This window comes from Trichoplusia ni, chromosome 16, assembly GCF_003590095.1.
Source record: "Trichoplusia ni isolate ovarian cell line Hi5 chromosome 16, tn1, whole genome shotgun sequence".
Lineage (NCBI taxonomy): Eukaryota > Metazoa > Arthropoda > Insecta > Lepidoptera > Noctuidae > Trichoplusia > Trichoplusia ni.
In genome coordinates, this window is record NC_039493.1 from 8,684,103 (window position 1) to 8,709,627 (window position 25,525).

Here is a 25,525-nt window from a genome sequence, read left to right on the forward strand (position 1 = left end):
TTATATACAAGTCTCTATCGTCAACTTCACTTAACGCTCGTGTGGCACCGCTCTACAACAGCACCAGCAAACAAGTGACAATCACTACGCTATACTGTCGCAACACTTTGATCGGCATGACAACAATGTTCTTATTCTATTATAGCATTCATATAAAGCTATATCTCATCGAAACAGATTGATTGATGAATGGGTAGATAAAGTTGCACGTATAACGTACACAACGAGCAGTAACAATAACCTATATAAAACAACTAGCTCTTGCCCGCGACTTCGTCCCCGTGGGTAGAAGATATAAGTTATGATTTAGGTATACCTGCCCGGTTTGTTTTCATATTTTCCATTATATCTTAGCTCCTATTAGTCGCAGCGTGATGGTTCATAGCCTAAAGCCTTCCTCGATGAATGGTCTATTCAAAACAAAAAGAATTTTTCAATTTAGACCAGTACTTCCTGAGATTAGCGCGTTCAAACAAACAAACAAACAAACAAATAAACTCTTCAGCTTTATATATTAGTAGTAAAGTAGTAATAGTATAGATAATAAGTTATTTGAACACTGAAACTTTAAGAGTTTCTTTCGAATGATATATTTATTTAAAATGTTGGTTACTCCTGGATACTTGAATGCAACTTTTCTGTTAGATTTTGAAATAATTGCTATTAAATATTTAAAATAACATTTGATTTTGGAAATTCCGATAGCAACAATATTATGCGTCCTTTAGAGAATCATGATTGTCATTTGTAGAGAAGACTAAATTCAGTAAATGAATATTAATTAATGATAACTCGTGAATTTCCTTTTCAAACTCGGCTGAATTTTCCTTATCACATAACGTATCAATTAGTTTTGATTGTTTAATTATACTTCAATTAATTTTGAAAATTCCTTTGAGTTACCAGTTTCATAAACTAAAAGATGGCTTTAACAATGGCATAAATTTATTGTGTCGGGATACTGATAGCCTAATGGTAAGACTGTTGGACTGCCTACACAAAAGTTGTGAGTTCAAATCCCGGCACACAACAATGTCTTTTAGAATTCATGTTTGCATCAAACTTGCTTAAATAATGAGTTTGGTTTTCTTTCAAACAAAATAAAACTTTCTATTTGTTTAATTTTGCTTAACGTTACATGTATAATGTAAAACTACTTAGAGAAAACAAATTTTAAAATAATTTCTTAGCCAACCTTTCAACGAACTTTACAAAAATAATCATAGAAGCTTTCTTCCAGTACATACTCCATATAGAATTAGTAAACACTTATCGTCTGAAGAAAGTCACATTAAAACCTTCGTAAATAACCACTTTCGAGACACGAGCTGTAAAAATAGTTACTCCAACATCTTCTTATCATTAAACACGTCTTGAGTATAAAACTGAAAAAGCTGACAAGTTTTAAGGACTGGCAACAAAACTAGGAAAATGCTTCAAAACATAAATTTTACTTACATATATTATGTTAATAATGACAGTGTGTCATATCTTATTTGTAAAAATACATAATAAACGATATTGCATTATTTTATGGCTGCATAGTGTATACAGATTCACACCTCAACTAATCTAAACTAACTACACAAAATTAATGATTCAGTGAAAGGTTTATAAAAATGAAAATAATTTAATTAAATAAATATTGTGCCTAGCGGTTACGATTCCTTGATTTTTTTTCCTCTAATAATTGAAGTAATTCAGGAAAATGTTTGGAATTAATTAATGTTCTACAGAATATCGAAATGTCCTCTTAGTTCTTTTTGAATGTGACGACGGATGTAGATGATATTGCTAGTTATTTTTTAGGATATAAGGATTGAATTATTTATTGGGTTGCGCACACTCACCGAAATCTTAAAAATTCACTGATTTTAACCCACAATTGTACCTGTACTGAAGTTAAAAATTACAAAATGCATGAAATAACTGACCATTATTTTTCTCCAATGTTTAAGTATTAGTTACAAAAATGCATCATTAACACCATTTACCGCATCATCGGCAAGAGGAAAACTTGGAATTTGTATTCGCCGTTAAGTTTAGGCATGTGTTGGCAGACAATGCTTTTCACTTCTTCAATAGCAAACGAAAAATTCGGGGTGCTAAGCCTTCCTCTTGCTCTAAGCTCATTCAACGAATACCCCCAACAAGCTAGCGGATATCGTTAGGTATACGACCAAATTCCGTAGCTAATTCACATTTAGCCCTGATTGCTGATTAAAATACTCCAAACTAAACCTAAACCCTACCTCCCAGGATTAAAGTTCAAAATGTTCTCCTAATAAATTTGGGAAAGGCTCGAGGCGATGCCGCAGCAGATATAATTAGCAGTTATGGTGTCGGGAAAGCTATAAAAACGGCAAATCGAGGGACGGACGGATAGGCACAATGTGTTAGATATTAATTTCGAAATTATAGGCTATAGCGTTGCATGCAAAGGTGTTCGGGGCAAAAACATCAACAGAAGTGCTAAGAGAGACCGATTATTATTTTAGGTTTGTATAATAATCTGTCCCGAACAGCTGCCTCTACAAATATTTATTGTTTGCTGTGTGATTTGGATTGTTTAAAAAACTTTTTGGTACGTCCGTTTTGCCCTCGTTACGTTGAATCATGTTATCTAGCTGAACCAAAAGTGTATTTCTTGGTCCTTTAAAGTAGACTGCGATCATATTTAAATACCGCTTGTATTCAAAATCCTACAGAGATCTGTATAAATAATGTACATGGAATTTTAAGAATACATTAGCGAACAAATTCATCACATTAGACAAAAACCAGAATGCAAGGTGTGTATTGGAAAATAATTTAATTTATTAACTTTCTTCACATAATTCCAAACCGTTCTGCCTTTCAGATTAAAGTTCAGTACAGCGTGACATTATCAACAGACCTTATACACCGAAATATTACTCAATCCAGGAAAAACCCGAAGTTAATAACGTTTTTGATAGCGTTTTTAACTTATTAAATTTTCCCTTAAACATATAAATTTAATTTTTTCAATACACAAACTTAAATAAATATATCACTTACTCATTCTCTTATAAGGAAAACAGCGACTTTGACAACAATTTTGGTTGCATTGCTTTAATATAACTAATGACTTTATTAAATAAATTATGTATATACATTATTAAAACTGTAGGTTTTAAGTGTGAAGCGTATTATAATTCATAATGAAAAATAAATAGAACCGACATCGGCAAGGTCTTAGCTGCAGATTATTTAATCTTCAGAAGAATCTTCTCGGAATTGCGCCGTATCGAGAAATAGTGCTAGTCAGAATTAGGCCCTATTATAATCACACACGAAAACACAAACATTTAAAAGTATTTTTTTGAAAATCAATCCAGTTTAACTTTTATACTACCTAATTCAATATTTTCGTGACCGCCAAGTCGATACTACTGTATTTCTTGCTCGTTTTTTAAACGGCTTATAACCGCGCTGACAAGAATTGTTATAATTTCACTTATTATATTGGCTTAAAGCTATTACTCGATAACAGTACATTTACATAAAACACCTGTTTTTTGTAAAAAAAAAAACGAATTAAAGACATGTTTTCTTGAGGCGTTATCTTTTAATGTACATTATTGGTAAGCATTTTCAAAAGATACAAAGGCTTGACACTAAACGGTACTGTTCAGAATTTTAAGGAAACAACCCATTATTGTAACGTATAGAAATATTATTAAACATACCCACATACAATACTGGTGAAAACTTACTTGTGTAAGTCTGGAACAAGATAATAACATATTTTTTAAGAAAATTCAAGAATTGATTGATGCCAAAAGCGCTAAAAGTATTTTATTTGCAGATGAGTAAGCGAGAAGGCGCGACATAAGACGTATAGCGTCGTCTCCCTTCCTCAACCGCAAGTGTTACTTTAAAATCGACCTTCTGAAATCGTTTCACGCACCTGCCGTGCTTTTTAAAAGTAACAGACGAATTCATGTAAAACACGAAACTTCACACTTTATTGACACTTTGACAGGTCACTATGAACGGACAAAGATTTTGAGAATTATAATGAGACTGAACTCTTTAGGAACCATATACATTAAAGTGTTACCTTCATTGTTGTTCTTTTAATTTACAAACATATGTACGTTGTTAATGTTACGTCATTTAATGCAGAATGAAAAATATATTGTACTAGTTGTTACCCGCGACTTCGTTGGCGTGGTTAGGAAATAAGATATTTTCTCGTAATAAATCGTAGCCTATGTGTTAATCCAAAGTGCAAGCTAACTCCATACCAAAGTTCATAAAAATCAGTTCAGCCGTTTTGACGTGAAGAAGTAACAAACATACACACTCACAAACTTTCGCCTTTATAATATTAGTGGGATTCTATCAATAGATATAATCTCACTATTATTGTGAGACCAAACAAGAACTCTACTATCATATTTCACAATACACATACATACACATAAATACATAATATATTGATGTGTGCTCAATCTCTTGATGTGATCAACGTCATACATTTTTAGAGGGAAGTTACAAAACTAACGTAGCAACAAAATAAACTGTAATATGACGTCACAACCCATATGGACTAAATTGATAACACTTATCATAATTGAGTCAAGCATTCAAACGCACAATTGCTTTAGCATACCTATTTCCTGGTGCCTAATTACCTAACACCATTCCTTACCTTGCCTTGTCGCAGATAAGAAGTTTTAAGTTTTATTAATAAGTACTGATTAAGCTTTTGCTTTTTTAATTTAGTTTTGAACTTAGGTAGAGTCGGTATTTATAAGAAAAGTTAGTGTTTATCAATCTTACCAAGAAATAAAAAAAAATGCTATCTTCATAAATGAATGCATGTTTTATGCAATGACTGCTATAATGACATTGAAGAAGTATTTTATCACTTTGATATATTTTAAGTAAGAAATCTGACCCCTTTATTGAAATACAGCATTACATTTTTTGTTTAAATTATTATGGCTCTTCTGATAGCCTTGAGTATTTAAAACTAATTTAAAAGGTTTTAATGTTAGCTATACTAAATAAACCATCTAAATAAGTAAAAAATAAATAATTTTGAAATCTGCAGAAAACAACTCAAATTGATTAAAATAACTTCATCTAAATGTAACGAAATATACTAATTCCTATAAATTTAGGTCACTCCATTAGTTATTCTACTAAATACTTCTTTTTTAACTTGAAACTTTTTCTTTTCTGTATACTGCGTTAAACCTCTACATTTCGGCCTAAGGCTCTCCTAATCAAGTAAATTGAACCCAAAAAAGGATATAGAAGAATGGAACCGCCTATCATTAGATTAGGGGTTTTAAAAAAGGTTAAAACGTTGATCAAGCCTGTAATGCGTATTATGGTGTGTAACAAGCCGGTATGAGTCAGCGTATTGTGGAAACAGAGGCTCTACCATCAACACTATTGCGGCTGTGGAAGAGAGATGCCACTCTATACTGTATAGAGCGTTGTCCTGCTTACACCTGCAATATTATCACTTTAAGAAGGAGCGGTGGGCCCCTATTAGGGCACAGGGAAGGCCGACGCGCCGTATTACACCGTGAAAAAGACCACCAACAATACTCCATTTTCCAATTTACCACCACTTTTTTCGAGCAACCCCACACGAAGTTGTTAACTACCGCATTTTTGGTGTTCGGTCTATTAAAGACTTTATCCCATCTCTATAATTATAGCAGAGATGTATTTCTAGTAAATTGTATTGATTTATCGAGAAATGATTGCAACGATTAAGAGTTACTGGAAATTATTGATTCTTGGTTACAATTGAAGATATCTGTCTACTGTCCAGACTTAATGTGTTTAGATGAATTATTATCTTATGTAGTTTTCCTATTATCCCTGAAAAGAGTCCAGATAGGTAGTTCAAAATTGTATTTATAAAAAATAAAACGAAGAAATTAAATTGAATTCCATTTAATATTCGATCCTACTCAATAGTTATAACAATTTAAACAATATTTACACATAGATCTACACTATAAACAGGAAATGAAATACTCAGTTCTCATCACTAAAATAAATAACAATCTTAAGCTACTCTCGCTACGTATAATACAACAATATATATTTACATTTACTACGAATATTCATTTGAGTGTATAAAAAGTGTGAACATCTATTGTAAATAAACATGTTAACATAATATTATTTGTCATTGTAACACTCGGTTGTCATTGTTTTATATACTTAACTTCTAGTGTATTTTTCTAATTTGTTTGTTTTCACACGATATTTCCTCACAGCAGTACATAAACTTATCTGTTATTCACATCTAATTCACCTAATCAATAGTTACATAAATCTTATAAGTGAGATCACTTGATGATACGTTCCACGTGAGATAAATCATACGCAGAATGTTAATAGTAGGCCAATTATTATTAGCCTCGATGTAACTCGTAATAAATAGTTATAATACTAAATGCATTGTAGCCATTACAACACGTCCCTACTTAGCGGCTTTTTGAAATCCAGGACACCGTTATATACTATCGGCCTAACTTAGCTACAAATGTCGACGCTAAAACTGTAACAATTATAAACTACGAAACGAACTGGTCACATAAAAATTAAAACACTATACAACATTATGAATACTAGTAGTGTACTTACAATCTAACATTGCACGAAACATTGGGACAGCTAGAGTGCGCGCGGGGTCACGCGACGGGCAGCGGCGGCGGCGGCAGGTAGCAGGGGCGCAGCGCGTGCGCCGCCGCCAGCAGCTCGGCGTGGTAGCGCTGCGCCGCCGCCACGTACGACAGCTCCAGCCGCGGCACCGGCACCAGCACGGGCGTGGGCGGCGACGGCGACAGCCGCGGCGAGTCCGGCTCCAGCAGCGCCTCGATGGTGAACGCGCGACGCGGCCGCTGCGGCAGCATCGTCATGGCTGCCGGCTCGGGTAGCTCCGCCGGCTCAGGACTCAATTGTGGACAAAGCGGCGGTGTGTACAAGCCGCCCGACGGCATACTTGGTGGTGGAGGCGGTGCGCCCGCCTGCCTTGCCAGAAATGCTCTGTTGAAACTTGCAAGGGCTGCCAATTCAGCGTTCAAATTGTCTTTTTCGCCTTTCTGCAACTTGAACCTCTTGCGCCTCCTGAGCAGCGAGCCGTTCTCGAACATGTCGAAGGCCTGCGGGTGCAGCGTCCAATAGGCGCCCTTGCCGGGTCGGTCGGGGCGGCGCGGCACCTTCACAAAGCAGTCGTTGAAGGAGAGGTTGTGTCGCAGCGAGTTCTGCCAGCGCTGCGTGTTGCGCCTGTAGTACGGGAAGCGGTCCGTGATGAACCGGTAGATCTCCGACAGCGGCAACATGCGCTCCGGGGAGCTCCAGATCGCCATCGCCGTCAAGGAGATGTACGAGTACGGGGGCTTCTGGTCGCCATAAGATTCACGCGAGGGTCGCGGCATTGTCACTTCCCCCGACGGGAGGACAAGTCAATGTTAGCAAAGTCAAATTTAACAACACACGGGTGTACGAGCACGTCAGTCCGGTGCGAGGTGTGGAGAGGAACTGAAGCGCGGTGAGTGTGAGTCTCGGCCCGCCCGCCCGCTGTCGGCCGGATGCGGCGACCGCACGCGATTGGCGCGCGCCTCAACCAATCAGAGCCGACCACTTTCAGGTATGATGTCGGCTTTCGCTCCACTAACAAGGAATTTAAATTGATATTATGTTTATATTGCCTCCAAATATCTTTTGTGATCACACCGCTTTTTATTTAGCATATGTAAATTACGATGATACAGAAAAAGAGATTTGTATTATAAACTGATTTGACGATGAATAAGTATTATTACTGCCTACACATTGTGACTCTCTAAGGCGTGATTAGACGACATACAATATGTAGGTAGTAAACAAGTTTAACATAAGCATTTGATAGCCATTTGTCCTTTGTATTATAATATAAATTAAAAGTTAGATACACATTAATTCTTATAAGCTCTACAAAACTATTTTTCAGCAAACCTTAAAGGATAATCTATTACAGATTCCTATAACTTTCGAAAACATGAAAGCATTAAACCAATATGTCTCAAAAATACGTAAAACTTAATCGGTAGTTTCGGTAGAGCTACAGTCGTAGGAGTCGTAAACCAAGCTCGTTTTGATAATCATGCTCAATCGACATCCCTTAAAATAAACCCAAGGCCTTATTTGGGGTTTTATCGTTTTCTACCAGCCGCTATAAAAGTATGTACAACTTATATTACACTTTTATATACAATACAAGAACAAAACATGCGTCATTTATAACTTAAGTGTAAGTTAAGTTACAAGAAATGGCTCTACTTTTTCATTTCAGTTTTTTCCAATAAGTACTATATCTAAAAGGCTTAATTTGTAGATTATTTACACAGTTTTTTCCTATTAATTTTGGGCATAATAAAGCTGCTACTAAGTTATTATAAGAATAGGCATATTATTGGGATTGTAAATAGGATTCGATCAACGGATATAAGCGGTTTATATTATTTTAATAAAATACAATGAAAAAATTCACGTTTTCTAGTAAAAGTACACAGTGGGCAAAGTCGAGTTCCAATCGTTTAAAATTTCTTTTGAAAACAGCTTTTTTTAAAATGTGACGTCTTCCATAAGATGCGTTACTTAACTAATTCTTTATTTTATATTTTAAACCAAAGAAGTATGGCTTTTATAGGTAAATACCTACTTACATTAGTTCTATACATACGTCTCTACATAGCATTAAATAATTTTATCGAGTGCTCATATTTTCATCTAACTTATACCCATATCTTAATTTATTAAGCCTTATTAGCCCTGTATAACCTAAGTCGTATCCTAATGGCCATATTGTTATAACTCTATTGTTATTACGCAAGCACAAAGTATTCAAAAAGGTTCAACTAATGAGATTTCGTGCTAACTCATTGCGACCTATATGACATTATTACGCAGAAATTCTAAATACCTAAGTAGATAGATAAAACAAGAAATAACTTACTATAACAATCAAGTAACCACAATAGTTAAAAAGGTCAGAATAAAATTAACAAAATTGAAAGTCTGTGCTCTTTTATGTAATTTAAACTAGTAACAAAAGGGCTATGTATGATAAAACTCTTACTAAAGTATCCGTTATTAGTTGCAAGTAAGGTTTAAGTATCTGTTGCTTGTAATTGTCCTGATTTTTGTAAGATGTCCAAACAAATTTTCAAATTTAACCCCATATTTTTGAGCTCTACAATTTCCTTTTCCACAACACCAATCTTGTCAAACATATTATCATAATCGCACCAAAAACTTAAGCAGCTAACCACCATAAAGTGCTGATTGAATATTCAATTAAATTTATCGATACATTGCGTGGTCGTAAGATGTTTCGAATGCTAATCTTACCCAAATTGTTCAATCTCACGATTAGAAACACTATTTACTTTTAGAAAGCAAAAACGTTAATAGACGCATCGATCACGAAGTATCGTTTTTTTTATATTTTTTATTGTTATACCGTTTCAGTATTCGTGGAGGTGAACGATCTGTCACAAAAACACCTCGGTGACATTCGTCATTGCAGACAGGCCACGCATATCGACGCTACGCCTCACTTCTGTGGAAAACTATTTCTATTTCTGACTAATATTGGTTTAAATGTTTTAGTATCTTTTGTTGTAAATAGCGACAACTGAGATGACCAGAACGGTAAACCCAGCTCTTTGTTATGTCTTAGGAAAGTAAAAACTAAACTAAAGAGTTATAGTTGACCGTATGCTGTTATTTTCTGCATGTAGAGTCATGAATAGGAATGAGATGCGAAATGAATTATTTGATATCTTTGTAGTTCTACATTCTAAACTTAATTCTCTAGAGTGCTTTAGAATCATCATCATCAACGCATATTCATCCACTGCTGGACATAGTCCTCCCCTATAGCATGCCATTGAGATCTATCGTCGGCAGCTCGCATCCAACTCCTGCCAGCCATCATCAATTCACTCCACCTTACTTGAGAATGTCCGACACAACGTTTGTAATTACTAGCCTTTCGTATCCCTCTTTTCATTAATCCCGATATATTAATCTTTTATTATATGTATAATAATTTCTGTAAACGGATGGAATATTTAATCATTTTAACGTAAAATTACATAACTTGTTAGAGCCTTAGCACTTCGGGATTACTTTACGAGCGGAAACCAAAGCAGTTACGCAAAATACTGAAGCCTAATTGGTAACTGAATCTTAAACCTTCTAAGTTTAATCGTTCAAGACCAAACCCACGTCTTCATTGGGTTAAATTCTATCTGAAATATTGATCTATTATCTATATTTTTATTTGTGTAACTGACTTATTGAATTTAACTTGTCGTTGTGGCCTAGCGCCTCATGTATGAATCTATATGATATTTTTATGATTTTTATTAAACTATAGCATAATATTAATATAATATATTAATTCTAAGATACTACTGTCAAACGGTGAGGTTAACATCTTTCTATAGGAAAACTGAATTTCTTATATTGGAATGTGTGGCGACCAAATGCTCAAACCTTCCCAATATGGGATGAGATCTGTGACTGTGTCTCCGGAATAGGGATGATGACAATTTCTTTTTGCAGTGTCCGTCTTGTAGTTTTTTGTATAATAATGGATACGTATTTTTTTAATTTGTACCGCAAACATAAATTGACCAAATTACAGTGAATGAAACTTAAGCGTGACGTTACGATTGAGTATAAATTTTACTCTATCGTTACGTCACAAGCCCCCTCTCCTAAACTTTAAAGCAGTTAATCTTTGTCAATTCTAGTTTTTCTGAAAGAGGAAAAAATATGTGTCTCATACTTTTCAATTATCTAACTGAGGGACTAATGAGATTTTTTTCTTTTTATACCCAGTCATCATCCCCATTGTAATTCTTAAGCCTTGTTAAATACAAACCAATAACCTTTTCAATGAACAAAACTTCCATATAAAAGTGGCTAAATTTTTTCCTTTATTTATGTGGTACCTACTTTTCAATAAAACTGCATTCTAACAAACGTGTTATGTAAAAGTTTCCCGTGCATTTGATAATGTAATAAAATTTAGCTCACGATTTGTCATGGTTTCATCACAAGTCTATACTAGATATATATTTTAAATTAGAATCCTCTCTTCATACTTTTTCTGATTAAAATGACTTTTCTTTATAAAAGCCACGTTTTTGGAGCGAAACTCAGAAATTGCAATTTCTTAAAAATAACGAAAACACCGTTTGTAATCATCACCGATTAGCAATGGTTATTCCTTCCAGTTAATAGCAGTTTTACACTTAATATCATTTTATTTCGATTTACTTTAATCATATCGGTACTTTTCTGCTTTGTTGACTCCAAAACTGCAATTATTACGAAAAGTTCCACCCATTAAGAGTAAAACCTGTAAAATCCGTGAAGTTACATAAAAGATAAAAATTACGCGACCCCAAAATATTCTCAAAAATGTAAAACTGATAAGCTGTAAAGGTAATATTATAATTGGAATTAAATTTGTATCGATACTAATATCTCGTACATTTTCCCTTAAAAAGGATTTTATGGACCTTAACACTTGCGGCATGGCATTGGAAAATGTGTCTTGTTGCTTTGTTTTTACGGTACATTATTGGTTGATAGTGGTGACATATTAGTCATTTCAACAATGTGTTTACGCAGCCATACGAGTATCGTAGGTCCGAGTGCTCGAGTGGTGCGAATTCGTCACGGATGCTTATCGAGAAGGCAGTCGATAAAGGCGGCTTGTCGATGTTTTATTATTACAGGGGCCCGTGGTAATCACGAACCCACACTGCCTTCGACGAGATCTCGTGGGACTCATTAAACCGTTCGGTGAGTCTCAAACGTTACCGTAATGTGAGTGATTTGGTCAAAGTTGTTCCTTGGCTATTCAATTTTAGAACAGTTTACTGTAGCCCTTGAAAAATAGATAAAGTTCCATAGCCTAGAGTGGTATTTCATATTTATAGGTTGTAATAGTCAGTATGTCTGTAAAAAGACGAGGAAATTGGCAAATAAATATTTAATAAGAGATCGCGTACACGATTTTTAAATTACACTACTGTGTCTAGAATAATTTAATACTACAGTAGCCAATAAAAAAGCTTTTAACTTATAAATCAGTAAAGAAAGAGCAAGAAGCGTTGGCAAATATATTAGTGACAGGTCGGCTTTGGCCTCAACACAATTAATTCTAAGCAAGTCCGGAGCTACTCAAAAATGCTCTCAGGGTGCGTTCGTCATTACTTGCATATTTTTTGTTCCAAGTAGATCGCATTTTTTCGCGCGCCCTCTCAATTTTGCCACGGGGTGATTTATGATAAAAGTTATAAGCGGCATTTTTAATATCAACGAGCCTTTTAAGAGCCAGCCCTTGTAGATGCCGACGCTGAGATAACCTAATTAACAAACGTTATATATCATTGGCAGAGCGAGCGCAAATATGAGATTTTATTTATTAATCGACCTCAGGATAGTGTTATGTATGCGGCTGGGGGTTATGACGCGTCGTATATTCATGCCGGCTTAATTGCTTCTTATCTTGCATCTGCAAATCGGTGAGATCACAATTTGTATGTATAACTGGGTACGAGAGAGGGGCACCGGTGTCCGCCTACCCCGCGACAGAGCGCGGCTCAAGAAGTATCAACTAAATATCACTTCGGAATACATATTGCCTGGAATTGGTATTTAAATTAATATTAAAACAGTATTTATCATTTTACAAAAAAAAAAAGACAACTTATTTTATAAGTTTACGATAAATTGATTCCATCAAACCGCACCTATATAACATAAATAGTTGACCTTTCCAAACCGACAGAATAACAAAACCGTAAAAATGAAATAAATCAAATTAAGAAAAAACCCGACAGAGAGGCTCGAATTTTCATAAAACGACATAACCATTGCGGCAAAACAATAGGACTGAGAGTACGAAGTATGCAGCAATCACGTAACGCCTTGTTATTTGTAAGCTCAACCAAACCATCCCATTACCGAATAGACTACCCAACAATATAACGTAACAACCGACAACATCGCACACGAAACCCAACTTTAACATCCTCCACATAGAGTTTACGATAGCATGTAGAGCAATTGAGTTCATAACTCCCGCTGTAAGGCATATGCCGCATGTCGGCGTTAAAGAGAATCCGATTATTGTTATTGAATTACATACGGAGAGATTGCGTGTACCGGGCCACAGTATAAAAAGGTCCAATTACTCAACTCTACGAGTAATTAATAGCTTATCAAATTAGTACAATGATTTATTGTTATCTGCCGATCAATTGTGTTTCTATACGCATTATTTATGAGGTGTCTTGTCTGTGAAGTTGTGATATTAGATTGACCAACTAAGTGAGAGCTAAAGAGTTTAATTACCCTTGTTAAGTTCAGAATGGCGAAAAGGCTGTGAGTGCACCTGTTAAATATTTTATTGTACCATATCCACGCACGGTTAACTGGAAAAGTGTTCTGAAAACCATAGTTTTCTATTTTATAAAACTTATCTGATCGAAAATCTTACCGTTCATTTTAATAGAACAGGTGACATTTAAATAATATTTGATGATGAAAACTAAATTAAAATAATAATATTGAAAAATCATTAAACATTTTCAGTCTGTGTCAACCTCCTGATCAGTGCTCTAAAATTGATAAAAAATAAATAATTAAAAAAAAACATTCGAGATTCGAAATGGTCCTACTGTACAACTGTAGTCTGTGGGCAGAGCGTGGGCCGACTGGTCGCCTGTCATAGTTCCACCTGCGACTCGCTCAGCACTAGTATATGGACGTAACTTATTTATTTACACCGACCTTTGGACCGACCATCGTATACATTATGAATAACTTTTGTCTATATGTAATGAAGCAAGGATTAGAGAGCCGTCGAAATTCTGCGGTCAATTTATTTAGATACGATGCTCAATTGTTTAATTTACAGATTTTATTTCATTAAAATTAAATCAAATGCGATGTTGCGGTCTGACTCCAATGAATTTCAATTACAAAATTTGGATGAAAATTAAGTTCTCTGTAAAATAGAATTATTTACAAGGACTCTGTCCATCTCTGTTCGGGAAGAAACCCTTGTCGAGCAGTAGGACAGTAACAGACTTGATTGAAAACTGGGATAACATATACCTTATAGAATTCTTTATTTAATGTCGTGGTGGCTTAACGGTTCCAAGCATGGATTTTTATGCACGAGATGCAGGTTCGTTCCTGACGCAAGCGAATTAGAAATGTGACAAATTCAAAAGCAAAATGTTTTCTTTCTAAATATTCTATGAGACCACTCGCAAACAGTGCAGGAAAACTGAAATCCACAACCCGTAGTGAGCTAACGTGGTGATCAATGCTCAAGTCTTCCCAGTTAATGTACCACGGGAAGAGTACAGTGGGAAGTATTTAGGGTCTCTAAATCACAGAGTTTCAAAAGCCTAAAACCTTAACAATCAGCACTTAGTCTGCAAAAACAAAACAATAAATACGGGAACTTTATTAAACCATCAAGTATAAAAGCGTGCAGCAAAGTTTTTGTGAAACTAATTGTATTATTGTACCTACAACACGAAATTACGAAACACATGAAAACAATACAGGGCAACTTTATGTTAGTTTTCTTCAAAGCAACGGCTGAGCAAACGAAGTCGCAGTCACGTCAAGGCAATGCAATTACGACTAAAGAACACTACCGACCACTCACCACAACAAAAGTATTACAAACTCTAACAGATTACCTCACATACATTGCGCGGCTTCGTAACAAGCCAAGACGAGATTTTACACAAAACCAGCAATGTATATTAAAGGAAATTTTATTGCGGACTTACCTGTAGTTTTCAGTAAGGGTTAGCGGAAACGGAAGCGCCAGGTTGTGCTGGTAATGAATTTGCGCGGGCGGGCGCCGCCCTAGGAAAATAAATTGCCGCGTAGTTTCCTTGTTTTGTTTTTAAGCTTTAGTAGACTTGAATGAATTATGTCGTGTGTTGTAAGCGTGAAAAGATAGAAATTTTCATTCAATAATGGTAAAGTTGTGCCGGTGCAATGAAACCTCTGTACAGTTTTAAATCAGGAAAGGTTAATTTAAATAAATGTTTCAACATAAAACATAAATTGGTATTCGAATTGTATAATCAATACTGCAATCAAAACACATTTTATCTTCTGAATGAAACTCCGTTTACAAAATAAATTAATCTGCAAAGTCGGTACGTAATAACTTTTTGTTACGAACCTCTGATCTGATTTATGTTATCATGGATTAAGACTTGTCTTTTTATAAAGTTATAAATTAAATTTACAAGGAAAAAACGTCTTAAACCGCTCTTTATTAAGCTAAACAAAAACTATTGAAGAAGTGAGTCACGTGGGTATAAAAAGGTAACAAAGCAGGCCCGTTACACGGCAATTGTACGAAATTCAATTTGTTGTGTCGGCCGCGTCCGCCACCGCCGAACACTAGCGCCGTGAATAACAATTATTGTGTTGATTACCGCACCGCGCCGCGTCTAATAATTCACTCTATGGCCTAAACTCTGTAATTACGCGGATGGAAACGTCGGCTCACCGTTTGAGATAAAAATCGTAGTGAGCCAGCGCGGCCGGCCGTTCCTACCGCCGCCCTCGGTAATTGTGGCCTTTCGTACAAACAACATAAACATTTATTTTGTTATGATCAACCAAACGTTTTGTTTTACACGGATTCATACGATACTATTGTGTTCCGTTTACATACACAAACACATTGACGCTGATTGTTTACGGGTTGCCAGGCAGCCGACATTAGACAGCTGTTTCTTGAATCGAGAATTTTAGAGTTTTGAAACGTATTGTGAAATTAAATATTGTGAAATTAAATATTTATTTAATATGTAAGGAAATGTATGGAAACTATTTCAGCGAATCGAAATGGAACTGCAATTAAGATAACATAATATTTCGTATAAATATTTCCTACTATTGCTCGTAATCAGGTAATTAATGAAAATTATTATTATTTAATATTCGTATCGATGAAGTTTTCCTTCCTTCCTTGTATAACCAACTTGTTTGAGATAAGTTGGCCGTCATAATTAGGGATGACGTGGGATAAAGATAGAGAAACAAGATTGCAAAATTAATGTTCATTGTTCAATGCTATTTGAGTGTCACATATTATAGGGCACAAGTGTGTGCAAACACAGATGCACTCTCTGTCCCTTTACCCTCAAAAAGACGGCCCGGTTATCCAACACGACAGAATAGAAATAAGTCGCAGAACCTATTTTCCCGAGTTTTCCGAAAGGCGGAAGCCAGGAGGGGCATAGCTTGACATCATATATGCGTAAGAGCTATTGCGTAACTGCATACCTAATAGTATTTTAGAAAATATATAAGATACCTGTAAAATACACGTCTACTTTAACACAACTACAATCATTTTCGTAAACTTGTTTTTGTTTACACTTAAAAGCTTATCGATTCGACTGCGTGTCATAGTTACAAATAGTTAGTTTCCAAGAAGGTTGAGTGTCGGCGCGAGCGTCCAAATTACAGGGGCAGAACCACCGCGCTTGGCCCAAATCTACTCTGCCCAAACAATCGAATTAGCTGTAATGACTCCCATGCACCTAGTAGTTTGAACACCCTTTCTATGCCGCACCGACTTTCACAATCTAATTTGAGGTACTGACAAAGTGTACTTGAATTGAATATGAGAATAAAAATCAATAAACGAGACGATGAAATCTTTTCCTCATCTTGGAAAAAAATAAAATTAAAGTGTTGTGCTTTTTTTTTTATTATGTTTACTTAAGAATAATATTGAAATATCAATAACAGAAAATTACTTTTCTTATAAATTATACTTATCACGCAACACGTAGCAAGAATGTTGGTATTATCCCCGTCGGTACAGGTCTATCCCATCCTATTCAAGCTTAATTTACATCAATTTGGTTTGTACACCGATACCCAATGATTAATGTTCACGAAGCGGTCTAAACTAAAAGATAAATTAACGTCATTTTAATACCTACTCCCATATAACAGGCACGATACACATACAAAAAATCCTATTAGCCGGCCGAGTAAGGCCAAACATTAGACAAAAACTGACCGACATCGGCTACATAAACACGCCGGGCCCGCTACCAATAATTACCGTTTATTATAAAGGGTGAAATAAAGCGCATTCCAAACAAACGGAGCTAGCGAGCCGTACATGCTACATTCGGTAGTGCGTGTCACAGGTCGTGTCTAAACTCATCAATCTTGACTCCATTTAATTTTAGAATATAGTGTGCGGCGACGGGCGAGCGACGAGCGGCGCGTGAAAAGCTCCGCGGTGCGGCGGCGAAACAAAACTGGCTCGCGTGCACAATGAACGAGTGAATAAGAACGATGCCGCGCAAATGGAATACGCCGGCGACGCCATTGTCGATACACAAAAGAAAGGCAATCATTCGACATGAATAAATATCTTTGAATAATAGGGGCCTCGCTGCCTATAATGAAATGTTTTATGTATTGGAATTATCGCGTATAAATCGTTACTATATGACGCGGTGACGCCACTCTTCCATGAGACTTAATGTTTGATTCGCGGCTTTGATACAATAATACTTTGTTCGTGTATTTAAGGACTCGTGGCGTGAATTCATAAAGCAACTTAATTAAAAGTCCAATTAGCCGGTGCGATAAATAATTTGCTGATTAAAGTAGTTTTGGTCGTTATTTAAGCGTGAGGTCATTAGTTTAAGCGCTTTCTGTGTAACAGTCGATATGAAGGTGTGTCTGAATGAATTAATAAGCGTACTTTTGGAATATAGTAAACCAGCCAAAACGAGAAACAGTTCCCCGCCTACTCTTATATAAAACAAGTGCGTAAGTACATATAAAAAGAAACTTCAAAGTTCCCGAGTTGCGTCACAATTCCAGCTATACTAGAACGGCAATTAATTATATTCCATTAGAACACATACTAATTAAGTTTATGAGCCTATTACGACAAACAATACATACTCAGGCATTCTCAGTAAACAATAGTAATCAGAAATTCAATTTGTCTTATGAATCCCAACATTGTTCTCGAACACTTATCATTCGTGATGCTTGTACTGTGTCGAAGACCTTACGTAGCCGCTTTCAAAATCACAATTTATTCTTCTGAGGTTGAGGCTTTTTACATAAATAAGTAGAATTTAAAAAAATATTAGACTTACATTATATAAATAACAAATGGAACGTTTGTACCTACGAAGTAGTGATTTTAGACTCAATTTGCATACAGTTTAAAACGTTGTTTGAAAAAGAGAATTTCTCTACAGACTGTCTATACACTCGAAAACCGACCTTTGTAAATTAAGCTTAAAACAAGCACTAGTATTGACACATCGGGCACCATTATTAATAATATTATTCCACAAATTTCACACAAAGCCATCTAGTCTCCAACTAAGCAAGCTTGTATTATAAGTTCTAAACAACTGATGACCATACTTATAAATTTCTTAATACATACATAATTTAGAAAACACACAGAACAAATTATCGTGTACAAACAAACATGTACCGGGTGGGAATTGAACCCACGACCTCTAGACCAACAGGCCAGTCAATTCTTATTGACAACGTGACCTGAGTCAGTCGCTTATCCGTAGAGTTGCATACTTCCTTATTCGTTCGGTACCTAACATTAGTTCTTTTACCTTATGGTATTAATAAGGTTTTAAAAAACTTACAGTTCAATAAAACCTCAAAATAAAGCCTCATCGTCCTCGTTTCCAGTCTCCGGGAGGCACATTTTCCGGTATATTTCCGAATCGAATAGCATTAATTAATGTTGCGCGGGAGTGCAGCGGAACGAAGCGGCCAGAGGAGGCCCGGCTCACGCTCCTCCACCAATAAATCAATTTAATCTAATTTAATTTGGGCCAGGCTTCCTCCGGACGAACGTTTTCGTACAGTCACGCAAGCTAAACAATGTTTTTCATGAATTCAGTGATAGGCTAATGTCATGTTATCTTGGGTTTATCATCTGGTGGTCATTACAACCTACAGTTAAAAACTACTAATTTTTGGGGTTTCGTACATAAAGTGTAAAAACTGATCTCTATTACTAAGGGACGGTTATCTGTCCGTTTATCCGTCTTTCACCAGTATTTCATGAACCGTAGAAAGATGCACCTACCAGTAGAATATCTACCTTAGATAATATATACTTTGTAATAATAAGCAACCATTAAGTTTTCAAGAGTTATGTAGAGCAGAAAACGTCATATCCTTGCTATGATCACCTCTGTACAAATGTTGCATGTCTTACGGTAGCATCAATGAAACATGCTGAAAGAGAATGATTATAACTATGTAAATATTCTTGCCTGTAAAAGTTTAAATAATACATAGCTAATAGCAATTGTTAACATTCAGAACAAACATAAAAAGAGTACAAGTAGCACAAAACGTTCCCACATCAATCAACATCTAGATTGGTGTGCATTACACATAATACAGGTTCAAGTGACCAAACAAATTACAATCTCGAATTAAACCTTCCCATCGGACGGATATACCATCATTTTGCGCTTCATTATAAGCTAACAGTACCGACAAAATAATAAGACAGTCAATGCCTAATTCAATTTCATCTCAACAAATTGAATTTGTTCTACGATGTGAGTCTACATTCTTGCCCGTACAATAAGTATATCAACAATGAAAAGTTGAATACCAATACGGCTACCGGGTTCGTCTCGACCACACAGCGAGCGCGTCGTCACGTTTCCAATGAGATCGGAGCCGCGATGACACCCTTGAAATGTTTTTAATAGCGTGATTTATAGAGCAAATTAAACATTTGACTTGGCGTGAATTTGACGCTGAGTGGATCCGTCACGCACGGACACTGCGAGCGCTGCGCCCACGCCGCCCGCGGTACTGCCGCGCACAACGCCGTTAGGGATATCCTGTACAAAAATTATTACACTTATCGTATAAAACATAAATTTTCAATACTAATTAATTCCTAAAACAATAATCTAACTATATTTCTAGAATTTTCAACTCCAGTTTTGACAGCCTAATAATGAATTTTTGTTACCTTTTAAATTATATTTATCATGTAATAATTAGGACTGTGCTTTCCTTCCTTCTCCTTTAAGCGAGGTAAGTTTGTATAGCAACTAAGTTTAAATAATTAAAGCAATTTCCTTTAATGACATTCTGTATTTGTCTGTACATTTGCGCGAGCTGACTTTGTCCGGTGGTCGCAACTGATTAATACGCGCCACCGTCTTGAAAGCGTTTTTACCTCGGCGACACTGGGCGTGTGCGTGAGAACCGATTTCCTCCGCATTTTCAGCACCAACTAACGGGTCCTCAAGCTCTGTGAAAGTACCAAAACCATTACCAATTAATAAACCTCTAGTGAATGATAGCAAATCACGTAGATTTAGCCGACCGTGAAAGTACGTTTGCAGTTCTTTCGGCGTCGTTTTGTTGGTCTTGCCACAGCCTGTTGGTATAACTTGACGGCTGTCGACAACTGTATAGTGGAGAAAAACAACTCCGAAAAAGTTATTTTGGTATGACCAATATTTCTCTTTCTCTTGTTGTTCATTTTTTTTATTATTATATTAGGTGCCCGTCAATTTGTTATTTTTTTTTTCTCTTATTGTATGAATAAGTAGTTCTTCTCAGTTTCCAATACATAAAGATCGGTCTTGTATATTACCGCTAACTACACTTAAGGTATAGGTACTTAAAGTATTCAGTAGATAAAACATAACCAACGCATAACAAATACTTTCCATACAAACTGATCCCTAACCGGCGCAGAACTAATTTGCAAGTGGTTTCAATACTACTCCTGATAGCAGGCACGTTAAGTGAGGTTGTAAACCGTCAAGTGCCCGCTGTAAAGGAGTTCAATCAGCGTTCTGTCATCCAATATTTGTTATAGGCTGCGTGGCCGCAAGTACCCATTGTTGAGCACTTGATGCTTGTTATACTTTCAGCCTCCGATCTGGTCTACAGGATGAACTGATTTGTATGTCCCTTGAAAATTATTTTAGATGTTACGTTGGTTTGTTCATAGAAAACTGATGATTAGAATATACTATAAATTCGTGTAAACTCTACAGTATATTTCCCATAACCAAAGTTAAAATACCTAGTAAGAAGCTTAAAAACATTGATTAAATATAAGAAGTCTAGACCCGCAACCAGCTGACTACAGAAATAGGTATGTAAAAAAAAAGTACGACAAATTGTAGTCATCTAACTATCGCTTCTAATCTGTAATATTTTAATATCAATAATATGTAATTATATAATATCATAGCCGCATTTGCATGTGAAATCCATGCCAACAATTGGCAAGATACAGCGCAGGACCGCACAGAATGGACAGTTCTCGTTTCGGAGGCCAAGACTCACTTCGGGTCGCTGAGCCGAGAAAGTTTGTTAGTTAGTTATTTGCATGTACCAGCCAATGTTTTTTTACATCTCTCTACAGCATGCTATCTTAACTCCATAGTTGTCGTTATTCAATCACTCAATTACTCATCATATAAGTACTGTATTATTTTTATGACTTTGTTTTTATAGCATGAACTTAAAGCATGCTGTATCATAGGAGTGCTAACATACGGTCTCACGCGACACGTCTCGCGAATTGGTTAGCTTCTCCTTATTGCGTTCAACATCTACAAGCTCTGTAGCTGATTGCAAACGAGCTGACTTCCAGCCAGAACTTGGTTTTGCAAGGTTTTATGACCTTATACAAACGGAGAAATGTATACCGTCTTTAAATTCGCACCTAGAACACATTAGTGCTGATATTATTTATTCTTCGGCATTATCTTATGTTTTTGTAGGTACTTACCCCATTTTAAGAGTAGCAGGATTTAGAATCATATACTTACTTACATGTGTGTGAAACTTTTGTTTCATTCATTATTTGGTGAATTATGCAAATCACTTGTTTCGGAATATAACAACAGTAAAAAATAAATGTAGAGTTGTTGATTTTCGTCTATTGTTAGCGTGACTTGAAAACTCGAAACGTTTCTTTAAAAACTTTACTTTCTACATAAGGACTTTAAAAAAACGTGTAGGTATACCCATTTAGGCACATACATGAAGCTCAAATACACGATCATCTTCAAACAACAGACAAACTTACACAATAATCTCTTCAATCCCGTAGAGGTTCCCCTATCCACCCTAATCCCTAAGACATCACTCATAAACGTTAATAACCCCTGATCTAAACAAAAGGTGTTCAATCGCAAGCTTCTCCGCCGGGGGGTAAACGGCACTCAATTTAACCATTTCTCTATATTAATTATCAAAACAGCCCTTGGCCGTTGCAGAACATAAATAATAAAAAGTGACGTTGGTACGTCACGCCGGTCGACTCCGGCGATTGCATTAGCATCCCCTCCGAAAGACCGAAGCCTAAACGAGTTTAAGGGAGACGATTTATCACACGTTTAAAAATTAACCCCGCATTTAAACTGTAAAATTCATAAAAGTGGTTCATAGACATCACCTGCCCTGCCTGTTCTTTTATGTAATGTGCGATGTAAATGTTTCGAGTGAATAGAAAACGGGTGAGTGATTCTGTATTCGTATTTACACGCATGTATTTTGCTGTCGAGTTATTTATTGACGCAGATGTATTTTTATCGTATTTTCTTTGAATCGTGCTAAGTATTTATAAACACCACCTATTTCGAGTCACTGTTCAAGTATTTCTAAATAGTACGATAATTAAGTGTTACTTTAAGTACTTAACAGCACTTACAGCCCCAAGATTGGAACGTTAGCGAATTTTTGGTTGCCATAGGAAAAATGTTTATGATTTTGTGGAAATAAATTTTGTTGAGATGAATTTAGTTTTAAGGAAACATTTTAAAGGAAGCAATATAATCAAAATCCTATAATTCATGGTCTTGATGTTTTTAGAGACAAATCAATCGACTTGCTACTTTAAAAAATCAAAGGATAATGTTTTTTTTTTTAATTGTATGCCCATGTTTGACATTTCGTTGTTATTAAATGCATTGATTTTTATTGTCTATTACTTTCCAACAACGTTTATATGCTCATAGACTAGAAAATCGGATAAATTCCTACGTAATAAAACAGAGAGTCATCTAATTATAAGACAATATATTTAATTCACTGTACAAAATCATAACTATTAACACTTAATCTAGAAACATGACGGAATTAACAATAAAACATATTTGCAGAAAATAAAAATGCATTTGCTATTTGAAGTGTAAAAATACTTTTTATACTTCAAAGTAGTAAGTTAATCTTTACTTGGTATCAATGTTTTCAGTATTTATTTTATTATTGTTAAGCATTTTCTTATTTATATTTAAATTAGATAAGTTGGAAAAAAATCTGACGAATTGCTGGTAATTAGTAATTTTAAGCAAGCTTTAGATCCAGATAAGGTCTTGACTAAAATAATAAAACCTCATTTCTATGACAATAAAAAGTGCGTTACTTAAACTATCTATTTATTTATATCTACTTATAACAGAAATCGATCTAGGACGAAAGTTATTTACACTTGTATTAAGCTATTATTTATGACGCAATACCCTTACCAAACGTAGCTGATTAATTTCCTTAAATTAAATACTTAGAACTATTTAATATTTACAATGGAGTCCAAGCTTTTTTTTTAATCCCTTGACATTTCATACATTGCTTTGCATAAATAGTTATATATGTATAATACGGAACAAAAGTTTCATTTCTTTCAATAAAAATCCTATATTGGCATGTTTTTTTCAGCACACCTGGGATTTTATAAAGTAGTCGTGCTGATTTAAAATTGTGAAGCCATAATTAAAATATTTAAGTTACATATCTACATCAATTGTCTCTTCTAAAATAGAGCACTATTATGGTCAATACAATTCAACAGATTTTGAATTCCTTGATTAATTGCCAGGCAGTCTGTAGATTTCAATTTGATTTTTTTCGTAGTCCACTGATAGAGAATTGGAATTTCAGTCACTTCGTTTTTTTATGTGTATTATAATATTCATGTTTATATACATGTAGATAAGAAACCAAGCTTTTTAATACTAATCTTTCTTTATCCTTACTTAACTCTATTTGAAACAGGTAAAATACCTTACGGGTATGAACTAATGCTTCATAAAGGATTTAATGGCTGCTGAAAATATAAATGTAGATTATCAACAAAACTTTGTAGATTCAATCTTAGCTGTAGGTGCTCGAGTGTCGGCGGCACGAAGGGGGGCCACATGGCCGCGGCCAGCGCCGCCGCGTCTGCGCCGCGCGGCCCCGGCGCCGGCGCACTGCACTGCGAGTCACTGGACTTGTCCACACCACCCAACAAACTGTCGATGGAGAACGTCTTCCTCCAATTGTCCTTGCTATCAGTCGTATCAGTCACTGTACATCTCGGCACCGGGGCCTCGTACACCTGCACCGGCGGCACTCGCATGTTCAGCTGCCCCGCCAAGAACTGCTGGTTGAAACTCGCCAGCACTGACAACTCCGATCTGAAGCTCTCCTTCTGCTCCCCGTGCAACTTGAACCTCTTGCGCCTCCTGAGCAGCGAGCCGTTCTCGAACATGTCGAAGGCCTGCGGGTGCAGCGTCCAGTAGGCGCCCTTGCCGGGCCGGTCCGGGCGGCGCGGCACCTTCACGAAGCAGTCGTTGAAGGAGAGGTTGTGTCGCAGCGAGTTCTGCCAGCGCTGCGTGTTGCGCCGGTAATACGGGAAGCGGTCCGTGATGAACCGGTAGATCTCAGACAGCGGCAACATGCGCTCCGGGGAGCTCCAGATCGCCATCGCCGTCAGGGAGATGTACGAGTACGGGGGCTTCTGGTCGCCGTAGGAATCGCGCGGCGGCCGCGGCATGTTCGATAGTGCTAAATGCTAATGATATGTGCCGGGCGGTGAGCGCAGGGCGTGGCGCGGCAGGGCGGGGCGCCGCGAGGCCCCGCCCTGCCGCCCGCTCTTCGCCCGCGCCCGCTGCGTGATAACGAGAAAGCCACTCGACGTACAAACCACATCTCCCCCTGGGACTATCATTACTGACGTGATTGACTGTGCACTTACCTCCTGTTGGTTTATACTGGCATAACGCTAAATAGACATTTAGTGCGTATTCCTACATTACAAATTGGATGACATCTAGGCTAGAAAAAAAATACAAAACTTCCTTAGATAAGAATTGCTTATGTAAGTGAGTGTAGACTAAAATTAATTAATAGATATATTTGAAAAATTGACTGAACACAGTTTCGATTCGAAATATAATCTAAAAATACTTACCTGCCAGATGAAAACGTCAGCTAATATATATATAGGTATCTATACCTACTAACCACCGAATAGATACAAGTTAATTTCAGTTTTTTCATGATCATCTGTTTCTCAAATATTAAAAAAAAAATTGTTATCAAGTTTTGAAAATAAATATACCTTTCATTAACATACGAA

At 36.2% G+C, this 25,525-nt stretch overlaps 1 protein-coding gene across 1 annotated transcript; it reads right to left on the reverse strand.

Moving 5' to 3' along the window:
- Nucleotides 1-5,935: 5,935 nt before the first annotated feature.
- LOC113502012 (fork head domain-containing protein FD4-like) lies at nt 5,936-24,962 on the reverse strand. Its single transcript, XM_026883367.1, has 2 exons — nt 24,618-24,962; nt 5,936-7,113 (listed from the first exon to the last, which is right to left on the reverse strand). The coding sequence occupies exons 1-2, from the start codon at nt 24,938-24,940 to the stop codon at nt 6,690-6,692; spliced, it is 747 nt and encodes a 248-aa protein (XP_026739168.1). The 5' UTR covers nt 24,941-24,962; the 3' UTR covers nt 5,936-6,689.
- Nucleotides 24,963-25,525: the final 563 nt, after the last annotated feature.

What these genes read in the sequence shown, in the direction of transcription:
- LOC113502012 (XM_026883367.1), bottom strand. Translation starts at nt 24,940, where the DNA reads ATGCCGCGGCCGCCGCGCGATTCCTACGGCGACCAGAAGCCCCCGTAC. An exon ending in CTGCTCAGGAGGCGCAAGAG is followed by an intron (nt 7,114 to 24,617) that starts GTTCAAGTTGCA and finishes GAGGCGCAAGAG; the next exon opens with GTTCAAGTTGCAGAAAGGCG.